This window comes from Balaenoptera borealis (genome assembly GCF_965194805.1).
Source record: "Balaenoptera borealis genome assembly, chromosome: 18".
NCBI lineage: Eukaryota > Metazoa > Chordata > Mammalia > Artiodactyla > Balaenopteridae > Balaenoptera > Balaenoptera borealis.
Window position 1 is genome coordinate 16,636,480 of NC_138877.1, and position 17,483 is coordinate 16,653,962.

General features: G+C 38.1%; 1 protein-coding gene across 1 annotated transcript in view; it reads right to left on the bottom strand.

The window, feature by feature from the left end:
* Positions 1-17,483, bottom strand: part of TPTE2 (transmembrane phosphoinositide 3-phosphatase and tensin homolog 2) — a 91,736-nt gene that overhangs the window by 62,866 nt on the left and 11,387 nt on the right. The window contains exons 3-8 of the mRNA XM_082365456.1: positions 17,039-17,083; positions 16,181-16,234; positions 8,791-8,844; positions 8,200-8,253; positions 1,192-1,233; positions 277-330 (exon numbers count right to left, since the gene is read on the bottom strand). Of these exons, the coding sequence (XP_082221582.1) occupies positions 277-330; positions 1,192-1,233; positions 8,200-8,253; positions 8,791-8,844; positions 16,181-16,234; positions 17,039-17,083 (303 nt within the window). The remainder of the gene's footprint in view (positions 1-276; positions 331-1,191; positions 1,234-8,199; positions 8,254-8,790; positions 8,845-16,180; positions 16,235-17,038; positions 17,084-17,483) is intronic.

The following is a 17,483-nucleotide window of genomic DNA, read 5'->3' on the forward strand; positions in this document are numbered from 1 at the left end:
CCCTCTTATGACCTGTTTCTGTTTTATCCAACTAGATACAAAAAGAAAGAAAGAAAGAAACATACTTACATAGGCTACAGTAAAAAGATTTAGAAACAATGTCAAAGACACTCTGTTATGTCATGAATACTCCTAAAAATGAACCTCCCAAATATAATCAACCTCTCTCCCCTTTCCTCTCTCTGTTTCTCTCACTCTCACATGCTCTCTCTCTCTGCATTTATATACATATTTCTTGTTGTTGTTGACATCTCTCTATCTTTATTTCTATCTCACGTATTAGTGGTGGGTCCATCAGGTCTTCCTGTTGTCAATTCACTCAAAGCAGTGCTAAAGGATTAAAAAGGCACAGTCAGACACCCTATAATTTTCTCAGTTAAACTTTCTGGTTCAAATTAGTTTAAATTAATGCTTTCACTTATAAACTAGATGACCCTTTAAAAACTGACATGTAAATCGATTGCTTGAAACCTGGTAGGTCACTTTCCCCAGAAATGAGGCTTTATGTATTTGTAATGAATATCTTACACTTGTCAAAAAGGTAATGACTCAAGACTGAAGTACAGTTCTTTACTACTGAATCTGATCCAATGTGTAACAACCTTTTGGGGTGGAATTTATTTCAAATTCAACTTCAGGTTGTAGGTACCCAACTTTCTTGACCAATCTAACCTCCTCACCAGGTCTGTGCTCCATAGGAAGCATGCTCGTCTTTCCTGCCCCTGACATAGGGTCACGTAACTACAGTCCTGAGTCAGGGGCTCCATCTGATGTGAACATGGGTCTGGATTTGGGTTATCGGCCTCACATGGTAGCTGATACAATTTATTATTATTCTCCTTGCTCCAGACGGCTTTCATCTTCCCCACACCCACTCCAGGAGAGTCTCATACACAGGCAATCTGACAGTTTCCCGAGAGTTTGGCTGCTAGTAACTGAGAGTCAAGACTGGGAGTAAGAAGACTCCCTCTATGTCTTGTGCCTCTTTTTCTACCTCAATTCAAGAGACAAAGACTATTCCACATAGAATCTTACCACGAGAGGACGTTAGAAACAGTATCAAGGGAACTCTATATTCCCATGGGTGCCCCTAAGGGTGAACATCCCAAATCTTAATTTCTCTATGTATGTTATGTATGTATGTTTGTACGTGTGTACATATTATACATGTATTTATTTATCATATCTTACTTTGCCATGAAGAATCCTCCTGCCAATTCACTCAGGGCAGTGCTATGGTATTAAAGATAGACATAGTAAGATACCACATGACTTCTAGACTTTTACATTTTTAGTTCAAATTAGCTATAATTACTCTTTTTTTTTTTTTTGGCTGCACTGCACATCCTGTGGGATCTTAGTTCCCCAAACAGGGATTGAACCCGGGCCCTCAGCAGTGAGAGCATGCTGTCCTAACCACTGGACCGCCAGAGAATTCCCTGCTACAATTACGCTTAAGCTTATAAACTGGTTGGCTCTTAGGAAATTCACATGTAAATCAGTTATCTGGAACCTGATATCTCATTTTTCCTAGAAATGATTCTACATATATTGTAATGAATATTTTTGACCCACCAAAAAAGTTAATGACTCAAGATTGGTTCAAGATGGCGGAGTAGAAGGACGTGCTCTCACTCCCTCTTGCAAGAACACCAGAATCACAACTAACTGCTGAACAATCATCCACAGGAAGACACTGGAACTCACCAAAAAAGATACCCCACATCCAAAGACAAAGGAGAAGCCACAATGAGACGGTAGGAGAGGTGCAATCACAATAAAATCAAATCCCATAACTGCTGGGTGGGTGACTCACAAACTGGAGAACACGTATACCGCAGAAGTCCACCCACTGGACTGAAGGTTCTGAGCCCCACGTCAGGCTTCCCAATCTGGGGGTCCGGCAACGGGAGGAGGAATTCCTAGAGAATCAGACTTTGAAGGCTAGCGGGATTTGATTGCAGGACGTCGACAGGCCTGGGGGAGACAGAAACTCCACTCTTGGAGGGCACACACAAAGTAGTGTGCTCAATGGGACTCAGGAGAAGGAGCAGTGACCCCATAGGAGACTGAACCAGACCTACCTGCTAGTGTTGGAGGGTCTCCTGCAGAGGCGGGGGGTGGCTGTGGCTCACCGAGGGGACAAGGACACTGGCAGCAGAAGTTCTGGGAAGCACTCCTTGGTGTGAGCCCTCCCAGAGTCTGCCATTAGCCCCATCAAAGAGGCCGGGTAGGCTCCAGTGTTGGGTCGCCTGAGGCCAAACAACCAACGGGTAGGGAACCAAGCCCCACCTATCAGCAGACAAGTGGATTTAAGTTTTACTGAGCTCTGCCCACCAAAGCAAAAGCCAGCTCTACCCACCATCAGTCCCTCCCATCAGGAAACTTGCACAAGCCTCTTAGATACCCTCATCCACCAGAGAGCAGACAGCAGAAGTAAGAAGAACGACAATCCTGCAGCCTGTGGACAGAAACCACATTCACAGAAAGATAGACAAGATGAAAAGGCAGAGGGCTATGTACCAGATGAAGGAACAAGATAAAACCCCAGAAAAACAACTAAATGAAGTGGAGATAGGCAACCTTCCAGGAAAAGAATTCAGAATAATGATAGTGAAGATGATCCAGGACCTTGGAAAAAGAATGTAGGCAAAGATTGAGAAGATGCAAGATATGTTTAACAAAGATCTAGAAGAATTAAAGAACAAACAAACAGAGATGAACAACACAATAACTGAAATGAAAAATACACTAGAAGGAATCAATAGCAGAATAACTGAGGCAGAAGAACGGATAAGTGACCTGGAAGACAGAATGGTGGAATTCACTGCTGCGGAACAGAATAAAGAAAAAAGAATGAAAAAAAATGAAGACAGCCTAAGAGACCTCTGGGACAACATTAAACACAACAACATTAGCATTATAGGGGTCCCAAAAGGAGAAGAGAGAGAGAAAGGACCCGAGAAAATATTTGAAGAGATTATAGTTGAAAACTTCCCTAACATGGGAAAGGAAATAGCCACCCAAGTCCAGGAAGCGCAGAGAGTCCCATACAGGATAAACCCAAGGAGAAACACGCTGAGATATGTAGTAATCAAATTGACAAAAATTAAAGACAAAGAAAATTTATTTAAAGCAGCAAGGGAAAAACGACAAATAACATACAAGGGAACTTCCATAAGGTTAAGAGCTGATTTCTCAGCAGAAACTCTACAAGCCAGAAGGGAGTGGCATGATATACTTAAAGTGATGAAAGGGAAGAACCTACAACCAAGATTACTCTACCCAGCAAGGATCTCATTCAGATTCGATGGAGAAATCCAAAGCTTTACAGACAAGCAAAAGCTAAGAGAATTCAGCACCAGCAAACCAGCTCTACAACAAATGCTAAAGGAACTTCTCTAAGTGGGAAACACAAGAGAAGAAAAGGATCTACAAAAACAAACCCAAAACAATTAAGAAAATGGTCATAGGACCATACATATCAATAATTACCTTAAATGTGAATGGATTAAATGCTCCAACCAAAAGACACAGTCTTGCTGAATGGATACAAAAACAAGATCCATATATATGCTGTCTACAAGAGATCCACTTCAGACCTAGGGACACATTCAGACCGAAAGTGAGGGGATGGAAAAAGATATTCCATGCAAATGGGAATCAAAAGAAAGCTGGAGTAGCAATACTCATATTAGATAAAACAGACTTTAAAATAAAGAATGTTACAAGAGACAAGGAAGGACACTACATAATGATCAAGGGATCAATCCAAGAGTAAGATATAACAATTATAAATATATATGCACCCAACATAGGAGCACCTCAATACATAAGGCAACTGCTAACAGCTATAAAAGAGGAAATTGACAGGAACACAGTAATAGTGGGGGAGTTTAACACCTCACTTACACCAATGGACAGATCATCCAAACAGAAAATTAGCAAAGAAACACAAGCTTTAAATGACACAACAGACCAGACAGATTTAATTGATATTTATAGGACATTCCTTCCAAACACAGCAAATTACACTTTCTTCTCAAGTGCACACAGAACATTCTCCAGGATAGATCACATCTTGGGTCACAAATCAAGCCTCAGTAAATTTAAGAAAACTGAAATCATATCAAGCATCTTTTCTGACCATAACGCTAGGAGATTAGAAATTAATCACGGGGAAAAAAACGTAAAAAGCACAAACACATGGAGGCTAAACAATACGTTACTAAATAACCAAGAGATCACTGAAGAAATCAAAGAGGAAATCAAAAAATACCTAGAGACAAATGACAATGAAAACACGACGATCCAAAACCTATGGGATGCAGCAAAAGCAGTTCTAAGAGGGAAGTTTATAGCTATACAAGCCTACCTCAAGAAACAAGAAAAATCTCAAATAAACAATCTAACCTTACACCTAAAGAAACTAGAGAAAGAAGAACAAACAAAACCCAAAGTTAGCAGAAGGAAAGAAATCATAAAGATCAGAGCAGAAATAGAAACAAACAATAGCAAAGATCAATAAAACTAAAAGATGGTTCTTTGAGAAGATAAACAAAATTGAGAAACCATTAGCCAGACTCATCAAGAAAAAGAGGGAGAGGACTCAAATCAATAAAATTAGAAATGAAAAAGGAGAACTTACAACAGACACCACAGAAATACAAAGCATCCTAAGAGACTACTACAAGCAACTCTATGCCAATAAAATGGACAACCTGGAAGAAATGGACAAATTCTTAGAAAGGTATAACCTTCCAAGGCTGAACCAGGAAGAAACAGAAAATATGAACAGACCAATCACAAATAATGAAATTGAAACTGTGATTAAAAATCTTCCAACAAATAAAAGTCCATGACTAGATGGCTTCACAGGTGAATTCTATCAAACATTTAGAGAAGAGCTAACACCCATCCTTCTCAAACTCTTCCAAAAAATTGCAGAGGAAGGAACACTCCCAAACTCATTCTATGAGGCCACCATCACCCTGATACCAAAACCAGACAAAGATACTACAAAAAAAGAAAATTACAGACCAATATCACTGATGAGTATGGATGCAAAAATCCTCAACAAAATACTAGCAAACAGAATCCAACAACACATTAAAAGGATCATACACCATGATCAAGTGGGATTTATCCCAGGGATGCAAGGATTCTTCAACATACGCAAATCAATCAATGTGATACACCATATTAACAAACTGAAGGATAAAAACCATATGATCATCTGAATAGATGCAGAAAAAGCTTTTGACAAAATTCAACACCCATTTATGATAAAAATTCTCCAGAGAGTGGGCATAGAGGGAACCTACCTCAACATAATAAGGACCATATATGACAAACCCACAGCAAACATCATGCTCAATGGTGAAAAACTGAAAGCATTTCCTCTAAGATCAGGAATAAGACAAGGATGTCCACTCTCGCCACTATAATTCAACATAGTGTTGGAAGTCCTAGCCACAGCCATCAGAGAAGAAAAAGAAATAAAAGGAATCCAAATTGGAAAAGAAGAAGTAAAACTGTCACTGTTTGCAGATGACATGATACTATACATAGAGAATCCTAAAGATGCCACCAGAAAACTACTAGAGCTAAACAATGAATTTGGCAAAGTTGCAGGATAAAAAATTAACGCACAGAAATCTCTTGCATTCCTATACACTAATGATGAAAAATCTGAAAGAGAAATTAAGGAAACACTCCCATTTACCACTGCAACAAAAAGAATAAAATACCTAGGAATAAACCTACTTAGGGAGACAAAAGACCTGTATGCAGAAAACTATAAGACACTGATGAAAGAAATTAAAGATGATACCAACAGGTGGAGAGATATACCATGTTCTTGGATTGGAAGAATGAATATTGTGAAAATGACTATAATACCCAAAGCAATCTACAGATTCAATGCAATCCCTATCAAATTACCAATGGCATTTTTTTACAGAACTAGAACAAAAAAAATCTTAAAATTTGTATGGAGACACAAAAGACCCCGAATAGCCAAAGCAGTCTTGAGGGAAATAAATGGAGCTGGAGGAATCAGATTCCCTGACTTCAGACTATACTACAAAGCTACAGTAATCAAGACAATATGGTACTGGCACAAAAACAGAAATGTAGATCAATGGAACAGGATAGAAAGCCCAGAGATAAACCCATGCACCTATGGTCAACTAATCTATGACAAAGGAGGCAAGGATATACAATGGAGAAAAGACAGTCTCTTCAATAAGTGGTGCTAGGAGAACTGGACAGCTACATGTAAAAGAATGAAATTAGAACATTCCCTAACACCATACACAAAAATAAACTCAAAATGGATTAGAGACCTAAATGTAAGACCAGACACTATAAAACTCTTAGAGGAAAACATAGTAAGAACACTCTTAGACATAAATCACAGCAAGATCTTTTTTGATCCACCTCCTTGAGTAATGGAAATAAAAACAAAAATAAACAAATGGGACCTAATGAAACTTAAAATCTTTTGCAAAGCAAAGGAAACTACAAACAAGACGAAAAGACAACCCCCAGAATGGGAAAAAAATATGTGCAAATGATCAGTGGACAAAGGATTAATCTCCAAAATATATAAACAGCTCATGCAGCTCAATACTAAAAAAACAAACAACCCAATCCAAAAATGGGCAGAAGACCTAAATAGACATTTCTCCAAAGAGGACATTCACATGGGCAAAAAGCACATGAAAAGCTGCTCAACATCACTAATTACTAGAGAAATGCAAATCAAAACTACAATGAGGTATCACCTCACACCAGTTAGAATGGGCATCATCAGAAAATCTACAAACAACAAATGCTGGAGAGGGTGTGGAGAAAAGGGAACCCTCTTGCACTGTTGGTGGGAATGTAAATTGATACAGCCCTTATGGAGAACAGTATGGAGGTTCCTTAAAAAACTAAAAATAGAATTACCATATGACCCAGCAATCCCACTACTGGGCATATACCCAGAGAAAACCATAATTCAAAAAGACATGTGCACTCCAATGTTCATTGCTGCGTTATTTACAATAGCCAGGTCATGGAAGCAACCTAAATGCCCATCGACAGATGAATGGATAGAGAAGTGGTGGTACATATATACAATGGAATATTACTCAGCCATAAAAAGGAACGAAATTGGGTCATTTGTAGAGACGTGGATGAATCTAGAGACTGTCATACAGAGTGAAGTAAGTCAGAAAGAGAAAAACGAACACCATATATTAATGCATATATGTGGAACCTAGAAAAATGGTACAGATGAACCGGTTTGCAGGGCAGAAATAGAGACACAGATGTATGTAGAGAACAAACGTATGGACACCAAGGGGGGAAGGTGGCCAGGGGGTGGGGGTTGATGGTGGGATGAATTGGGAGATTGGGATTGACATGTATACACAGATGTGTATAAACTGGATGACTAATAAGAACCTGTTGTGTAAAAAGATAAATAAAATTAAATTTAAAAAAAAAAGAAAAAAAAGTTAATGACTCAAGCGTTAAGTACAGTTCTTTACTACTGAATCTGACCCAATGTACAGCAGCCTTCTGGCGTGGCATTCATTTCAAGTTCAACTTCAATTTGCAAGTACACATCCCTCTTCCTCCACATAATTTCCTGTTTCTCAAGTCCCTTCATCATGCTCGGACTCCCACCCCATCATGGTTGTCTTTCCTGGCCCTCAGACACTGCAGAGTAACTGCAGGCCTGAGTCAGGGCCCCTCCATGTGATGAGGGTTTGTGGTACCAGCTTCACATGGTGAAAAGCTCTGGAGGGTCATGGATGATCTGGGTTCTACGAGCTCCATCCTTTGGCTGAAGCCTCCTCTGCTCCCTGCCCACGGCCAATTCCTCCTTGCTCCAAAAAAGTTTCTCTCCTCCCTTACCCAGCCTAGCAGAGTGTCACTCACAGCAACCAAAGGTGACAAATACTAGGATTAAGAAGACCTCCTTTACGGCCTGTTCATCCTTTTTCTACCTCAGTTCAAAAGGCAAAGAATGTTACATATAGAACCTTACCATGAGAGGACCTTAGAAACAGTATCGAGGGAATTCTGTATTCCCATGGCTGTTCCTAAAGGTGAACATCCAAATCTCACTCTCTCTGTATATGTATATTATGCACATATGTGTGTGTGTACATATTACATACATATTTATTCATCATAGCTCACTTTGCATTGGACAGTCCTTCAGAGGACGCTGCTGTCCATTCACTCGGGGCAGTGCTAAAGGATTAAAAACAGACAAAATAAGATACCACAAGACTTCTAGACTTTTACTTTTTTAGTTCAGGTGGGCTATAATTACCCTTGAACTTATAAACTGGTTGGCTCTTAGAAAATTCACATGTAAATCAGTTATTTGGAATCTGATATCTCATTTTTCTCAGAAATGATTCTATATACATTTGTAATAAATGTTTTGACCTATCAGAAAAGTTCATGACTCAGGAATTGGCTAGTAGTTATTAGGAGGAGGAAGGATTCCTCTTATGATCTGTTCCTCTTTTATCCAACTAAGATCCAAAAAAGATAGAAAGTTACTAACACGTGTTACAGTGAGAAGATTTAATAACAATGTCAAAGACACTGTACTGTCATGGATACTCCTAAGAATGAATTTGAAAATTGCACCTCTTTTTCTTCCATGGTATTTATGTTTATATATGTGTTTGTGTGTTCATATTGATAAGAGTATATAAATATATGTGCATACATGTACATATAAAACATATTTATCTTTAACATTCATTTATATCTCACGTTTCATTGTTGCCATCCTTATAGGTTTCTGATGTCAATTCATTCAGGGCAGTGCTAAAAGATTGAGAAGATACATGGTTCACACACCACACGTAATTCTAGACTTACTTTTTTTCATTCAATAGCTACATTCAAATAGCTACTCTACAACTTTTGAACTGGTTGATCTTTAAAGATTCATGTATATATCACAAAACTGAGCCTGCTATGTCATTTTTATTAGAAATGAGGCCTTATATAAGGTGGTAATGATTATCTTGGGCCTGTAAGTAGAGGTAGCACACTTAGAGAAAGAAGCATCCCTTTTAATGACTTGCTCCTCTTTTTTCCAACTGGACCCACAGCAGATAGAGTTACCTACAGATCCTACTGTGACTCGACTTAGAAACAGTGTCAAACACACTCTTATTTCCATGAATGCTCCTTAGAGTAAATTTCACAAATTTCAATCTCTCTCTCTTTATGTTGTCTGTGTGTGAGCATGTGTGTGTTTGTGTTGATAGAAATATGTATATGCATATGTATAATATATTAATTATATATATATATCTTTATTCCTTTATATCTCATATTTTGCTGGTGGCTTCCTCATGTTTCTGATATCAATCAGTTCATTCAGGTATGGGCTAAAGCGTTTAAAAGGTACATGGTCAGACATCACATGTAATTGACTGACTTGATTTTTGTCATTTAAATGGCTACAATTACTATATACTTATGAACTTGTTGATCTTTAAAAAACTCACGTATATAACACTAAATTGAACCTGGTATGTCATTTTCATTAAACATGAGACTTTACATGGCAGTAATTGATATCTTAGGCCTGTGAAAATAGTAATGCCTCAAGTTCCTTACTATTCCTTTAATCCAAATGGTCACAGCCTTTTGTGATGGCATTTATTTCAATTTAACTTCAGTTTGTAGGTACGCATCCCTCTTACTGCATCTAAATTCCTGACTCTCAAGTTCCATCACTTCCTTATTTTCACCCCTCCTGGTCATCTTTCCTGCCCCTCACACAGGGTCAACAACTGCAGGCCTGAGGCAGTGACGGCTCCAGCCACTTCCACTGCCATCATGGGTTTGGGTTTGAGGACCCTTACGTAGTGGCAGAGCTCTGGAGGGTGTGGGACAGATCTAGGGTCTGTTAGCCCCATTCCCTTCTGCTGAGGGCTCACCTCTTCCCAGGCCACTGCTAGCCTTCCCCTTGTTTCCAAATATGAATCTCTCCTCATTTGTCCCACATCGTAGGCTGAATACTGTCCCACCAAAATTCGTATGTTGAAGTCTTATCCCCTTTAACTCAGAATGTGACCTTATTGAAAGTAGCACTGTTGCAGAAGTAATTAGTCAAGATGTGGTCCTACTGGTTAGGGGGGGTTCCTAATCCAATATGACTGATGTCCTTATACAAAAGGAAAGAATGCCATGTGAAGATGAAGGCAGAGATTGGAGCGATTGACAGCAGCCGCCAGAAGCTAGGAGAGAGGCATGGAAGAGATTCTTCCTCACAGCTCTCAGAAGAAACCAACCCTGCCAACATACTGATACCAGCTTCTAGCCTTGAGGATTGAGACAAATTTTTGTTGTTTAAACCACTCGATTTGCGATATTTTGTTACAGCAGCCCTAGCAAACTAATACAACCCATTCTAGCAGAGTCTCACACAGGCAATGTGACAGGTTTCTAAGAGTTTTGGCTACTAGTCACTCAGATGGGAGTAAATCTCCCTCTTCTGATCTGTTTCTCTTTTATCCAACTAGATCAGAAACAGAATGTTACATACAGAACATGTCAACATTTTAGAAAAAGCATACAAGAAACTTGGTATTACATATCTCTGTGTGTGCATCTTTACATATCTATCTATATATAATCTCACCTTTCAGTGATGGCTTCCTTATTGGTTACAGATATCAATTCATTCTGCTCATAGCTTAAGGATTAAAATGTACAGACACATCATGTGATTTCACAGACTTACTTTTTCATTCAAATTAGCTAAGTTGTAGAGAGATAAACAAATTTTCAATTATGAATTGAAAATTACAAATTCATGTGTAATTTGGTTATTTGGAAATAAGTATTTCATTTTACCCTAGAAATGCGGCTTTACATGGTGGCAATGAAATTCCTAGGCCTGTAAAAGAATCCTTAATGGAGCAAGATTTAAAACCATTTCTTTACTTCTGAACCTAATCCCAAGGTGTAACCGGTTTTTGTGTTTGCAATTATTTCAAATTCAACTGTAGTTTGCAGGTACCATCCCTCGTACAGTATTATTAGTATTATTCACTATAGTCACCATGCTGTACATTACATCCCCAGGGTGACTTATTTTATAACTGGAAGTTTGTACCTTTTGACTTCCCTCACCCATTTCACCCACCCCCTACGCAGCCCTCACCCCCCATTTCTGGAAACCACCAATCTTTTCTCTTATTTATGAGCTTTTTTTTCTTTTAAGTTTCCACATACAAGTGAGATCATATGATATTTATCTTTCTCTAACTTATTTCATTCAGCGTAAATGTCCACAAGTTCCACCCATGCTGTTGCAAATAGCAAGATTTCATTCTTTTTTTTATGGCTGAATATGTTCCATTGTATACATATATAGCACAACTTCTTTATCCATTCATTGGTCAACGGACACGTTGTTGCCATGTCTTGGCTACTGTAAATAATTCAATGAACACGAGGGTGCAAATGTCTTTTCAAGTTAGTGTTTTCATTTTTTTCAGATAAATACCCAGAAGTGGAATTGCTGGATCATATGACAATTCTATTTTTAATTTTTTGAGAAATTTCCATAGTGTTTTTCATAGTGGCTGTAACAATTTACATTCCTACCAACAGTGCACAAGCGTTCCCTTTTCTCCACATCCTTGTCAACACTTGTTATTTTTTATCTTTCTGACAATGCCATTCTATACATACATATTTTTTTAATTTATTTTATTTATATTTATTTTTTTGGCTGTGTTAGGTCTTTGTTGCTGCACGCGGCTTTTCTCTAGTTGCGGCGAGCGGGGGCTACTCTTTGTTACAGTGCACGGGCTTCTCATTGCAGTGGCTTCTCTTGTTGAGGAGCACGGGCTCTAGGCATGTGGGCTTCAGTAGTTGTGGCACACGGGCTCAGTAGTTGTGGCGCATGGGCTTAGTTGCTCCACAGCATGTGGGATCGTCCTGGACCAGGGCTTGAACCTGTGTCCCCTGCATTGGCAGGCGGATTTCTTAACCACTGTGCCACCAGGGAAGCCCAACAATGCCATTCTAACAGGCATGAGGTGATATTCCTTTGTGGTTGTAAATTTTTTTTAAATAATTTATTTTTTAGAACAAGTTTAGGTTTATAGAAAAATTAAGCAGGAAATAGAGAGAGTTCCATATACCTCCTTCTCCCTAACAGTTTCTCCTATTATTAATATCTTGCATTCGTCCGGTACATCTGTTACAACTGATGAACCAATATTGATCCGTTATTGTTAACTAATGTCCATAGTTGAAACTGGTGTTCACCCTTTGTGTTGTACAGGTCTACTGATTTTGCCAAATGCATAATGCCATGTATCCACCATGACAGCACCATACTGAATTGTTGCACTGCCCTAAACGTCTCCTGTGCTCTGCCTATTCATCCCTCTGCACCCCCAATCCCGACTCCTGATATTTTTACTGTCTCTATAGTTTTACCTTTGCCACAGTGTCATATAGTTGGAATCACATAGTATGTAGCCTTTTCAGACTGATTTCTTTCACTTAGCACTTATGCATTTAAGGTTCCTCTGTTTCTCTGTATGGCTTGATAGCTCATTTCTTTTAATTGTGGAATAATTTTCCATTATATATAGCTACCACAGTTTGTTTTTCTATTCATCTATGACATCTTGGTTGCTTCCAGTTTTTGGCAATTATCAGTAAAGCTGCTAAAATATTTGTGTGCAGGTTTTTGTGTAGACAAAAGTTTCCAACGCATTTGGAGCATAATTTCTGAATCATATGGCAAGACTATATTTTGCTTTGTAAGAAATTGCCAAACCGCCTTCCAAAGTGGCTACACCATTTTGCATTGCCACCAGCAATGAATGAAGTTTCCTATTGCTCCACAACCTGACCATCATTTGGTGTGGTCAGTGTCCCAGATTTTGACCATTTTAAGAGGCATGCAACAAAATTTGTTTTAATTTGCAATTTCTGAGTGACATGTGATGTTGAGCATCTTCTCATATGCTTATTTGCCACCTGTGTATTTTCTTTGGTGAGGTGTCTGTTCAAATCTTTTGCCCATTTTTTTAAATTGGATAATTCATTTCCTGATGAGTTTTAAGAGTTCTGTGTTTAATTTGGATAGCATTCCTTTATCAGATGTGTCTTTCGCAAATAATTTCTACTAGTCTGTGGCTGACTTGTCTTCTCATTCTCTTAAGATCTTTCACAAAGCAGAAGTTTTTAATTCAGATGAAGTTCAAGTTATCACTTTTTTTCTTTCGTAATCTTGATTTTGGTGTTGTATCTAAAAGTCATTACTAAACTAAAGGTCATCCAGCTTTTCTCCTGTGTTACCTTCTAGGAGTTTTAGAGATTTGCATTTTATGTTTAGGTCTGTGATATGATTTAATTTTTGTGAAGCATGTAAGATCTGTGTCTAGCTTATTTTTTGCATGTGGATGTCCAGTTGTTCCAGCATGATTTGTTGAAAAACTATCCTTTCTCTACTGTTGTACCTTTGCTCCTTCATCAAAGACCAGTTGTCTATATTTATGTTGGCCAGTTTCTGGGCTCTCTATTCTATTCTTTTGATCTATTTGTTTATTCTTTAACCATCACCACATGTCTTGATTACTGTAGCTTTACACTAAGACTTAAGTTGGGTATTGTCAGTCCTCTGACTTTACTCTTCCTCAATAGTGTGTTGGCTATTCTGGGTCTTTTGCCTTCCCATATAAACTTTAGAATCAGTTTGCCAATATCCCAAAAATAACTTTCTGGGATTTTGATTCAGATTGCATTGAATCTACAATTTGAAAGAATCAACATCTTTACAATATTGAGGTTTCCTACACATGAACACAAAGTCTCTGCCATTTATTTAGTTCATTAATTTCATTCATAAGAATTTTTTAGTTTTCCTCATATAGATCTTGTACATTTTGTTGGATAAATACTTAGGTATAAATCTATTTTGGGGGTCCTAATTTAAATGGTGTTGTCCTTCTAATTTCAAATTCCTCCTGTTCATTATTGGTGTATGGGAAAGTGATCAGCTTTTGTATATTAAGCAGTTATACAAGGTTACAGGACATAAGCTTATTAGGCCCAGAAGTTTTTTTTTTTAATTGATTCTTTTGGATTTTCTTCATAGACAATCATGTCATATATGAACAAAGACATTTAATTGTTTCCATTCCAATCTGCATACTTTTATTTCCTTCTCACTGCTCATTACTATAATCCTTCTTAGGATTTACAGTATGATGTTGAAAAGGAGTGATATCGGGGGGACATCCTTGCCTTGTACCTGGTCTTCGCGGAAAAGCTTCAAGTTTCTCACCATCAAGTATGATGCTAGCTGTAGGGGTTTTATGGCTGTTCTTCATCAAGTTGAGAACGTTGCCCTCTATTCCTAGTTTGCCAAGTTTTTTTTTTTTTTTTAATCATGAATGAGTGTTAGATTTTGCCAAATGCTTTTTCTGCATCAATTTTTCTTCTTTAGCCTGTTGATGTGATGGATTACACTGACCGATTTTCAAATATTGAACTGGCCTTGCCTATCTGAGATAAATCCCACTTGGTCTGGGTAAATAATTTTTTACATACATTGTAGGATTCAACTTGCCAATATTTTGTTTAGAATGTTTGCCTCCATGTTCTGTGCTTTTATTTATTTATTTTTTGTAACGTTTTTGTCTGGTTTATGGTAATGCTGACTTCAGAGAATGAGTTAGGAAGTGTTCTCTCTGCTTTTATTCTCTGGAACAGTTTAGAAAATTGACATCATTTCTTCCTTAAATGTTTGGCGGAACGTTGACCATTGACCAGTGAAACCATCTAGGCCTAGCGTCTGTTTTGGAAAGTTTAATTATTGATTCCATTTCTTTAACAGATACAGGTCTATTCAGATGATCTATTCCTCCTTGTATGAGTTTTGGCAGTATCTTTTAAAGCATTACTCCATTTCATGTAAGCTATCAACTTTGTGGGCTTGGAGTTGTTCATAATATTCCTTTATTATCCCTTCAATGTCCATATGATCAGTCATGATAACCCCCATTTCATTTCTGACATTAGCAATTTGTGTCTTCTGTCTCTTGTTCCTGTTAGCCTGGCCAAAGAGATATCAATTTTATTGATCTTTTCAAAGAACAAGCTTTTGGCTTTGTTGATTTTCTCTATTGTTTTCTTGCCTTCAATTTCATTGATTTCTGCTCTTTTATTATCTCTTTTCTTCTGCTTTTTTTAGGTTTATATTGGTCTTTTTTCCCTTTTGTTTCCTAAGCTGGAAGCTTATTGATTTTAGATCTTTCTTTAATATATGCATTCAAGGCTGTAAATTCCCCTCTAAGCACTGCTTTTGCTGCATCCTACAAATTTTGATAGTTTGTATTTCCATTTTCATTTAGTTCAAAAGACTTTAAAATTTCTCTTGAGACTTCTACTTTGACCCACGTGTTATTGAGAAGTACACCGTTTAACCTTCAAGTACTTGGGGACTTCCGAGCTATCTTTCTGTTACTGACTTCTAGTTTAACTCCATTGTGGTCTGACAGCAAATTTTGTATGATTCCTATTCTTTTAAATTTGCTAAGGTGTGTTTTATGTCCCAGAATGTGATCTATATTGGTGAATGTTTCACGTGAGCTTGAGAAGGATATATATTCCGCTCTTGTTAAATGAGCTCTTCTATAAATGTCAATTAGGTCCAGTTGATTGAAGGTGCTGTTCAGTGCCACTATATCTTTACTTTCCATAGTTTTCCCTTTTCTTCATGCATCAGTATAAACCCTATCTTCCCAATGATAAGAGATCCACCAACAGTTCCCTCCTTTCAAACTTCACACTGACTTATTCATATGAATTACCAAAGTTAACATCTTTATTACTATCATCGACCCTCAAGAATTGTTCTATTTTACTTCACTAGTATGCAGAAATTTATCATTAGTGATATTCTATATAGAACAGTGATATAATGAATTTATCTGAACAATAAGGATTCCTTGAATCTAAAAAATATAGTAAACATAACAACTCACTGCAATTACTATGTTTTTAGAAAGAATTTTAGATCATTGTCCAGAAAATTCTGCATTGCCATGGATAATCCCGAGACTAAATTTCTCCACTTCACTTCCCCTGGCCCCCCACCCCTCAATATATACCTCACCTTTCATAGGTGGCTCCGTCATAGATTCCTGATGTCAATTCATACGCGTCATTTCTAAGGAATTAAAAACACACGATCAAACTCCAAATGACTTCATAGAGTTAATTAGTTACAAGTAGTCTTCAATTTATAAACTGGTTGAACTCTAAAAATCTACATGGAAGTTACTTATTTGGCAATCAGTATTTCAATTTTCCCAAGAAATAGGGCTTTATTAGTTGTAATGAAGACCTTAGGCCTGTCCAAGAAGACTGACAAATCTAGAAAAGTACAATTCTTGATTTCTACACCTAACTCTCATGTGTAACTGCACTGAGGTTGCATTTACTTCAAAATTCAACTTCAGCCTGTAGATCTACAAACTTCCAGCCCCTTCTAACTTCCTGATTATCCTTCCCTCCCCTGCAGCCCTACTTTCCTTGTACCATGTACTCCTTTGCCGTTCCTCAGTTTGGTTCAAAGAACAACAAGCCTGAGGCAGGGGATCTCTCCAATATGATGGTGGGTTTAGAGTTGGGACACCAGCTTTAGATGGTAGCAGAGCTCTGGAGGGTGAGGGCCAGAGCTGAGATAGAGTAGGGCTGCTCTTTTCTGCCCCATCCTTCCTCCTTTCCTGGCCCATGCTAGCAGAGACACACACACAGACATTCTGAGAGTTTCCTAAGGGTTTTGGCTACTAGTTACTAAAGGTCACAAAGAGACTATGAGTAAGGATTCTCCCACTTATGACCTCTTCTTTTTTCCATCTAGACCCCAAAAGAAAGTTACCTATAGAAGCTTCCAGTCTCTTATGGAAAGAGACCTCCCTTTGCAGTCAGCACTCCCAATACCTTTCATCACCCACATCAGTCAACTCACCCCTTGTCAACGTTGTCAGAGGAGCCTAAAGAGGCATCCATAACTCTGCCAAAGAGTAAAAATCATACAAAAAATACGTCAGACAGTTTGGAAGGCAATTAGTTTCTTTTTCCCGATAGAATTTCAAGACATAAAAAGTAAAATCATGAATATGGAAAAAACTAAACAAACAGTTTCAGAGTACAGCACTGGGCTCTCTGAGACGGCCTCTGGGCTGTGCATGTGTTTGTGAATCCACTGGAAAGCGAGGGAAAGAAGCAAAGGAGGTGTAGCATTCATTATTAAACCTCCTTTCTCCTTCTGTATTTTGCCAACCATGCACACACTCTGGAATCAATTTGGGAAACATGAAAGAGCAGAGAGTATAGGGACGAGGAGGTGGATCCAGGGAATAACTAATGAAGGGTTACAGGAAAAAAAAAAAAAAAGAAAATGCCAGAACAAT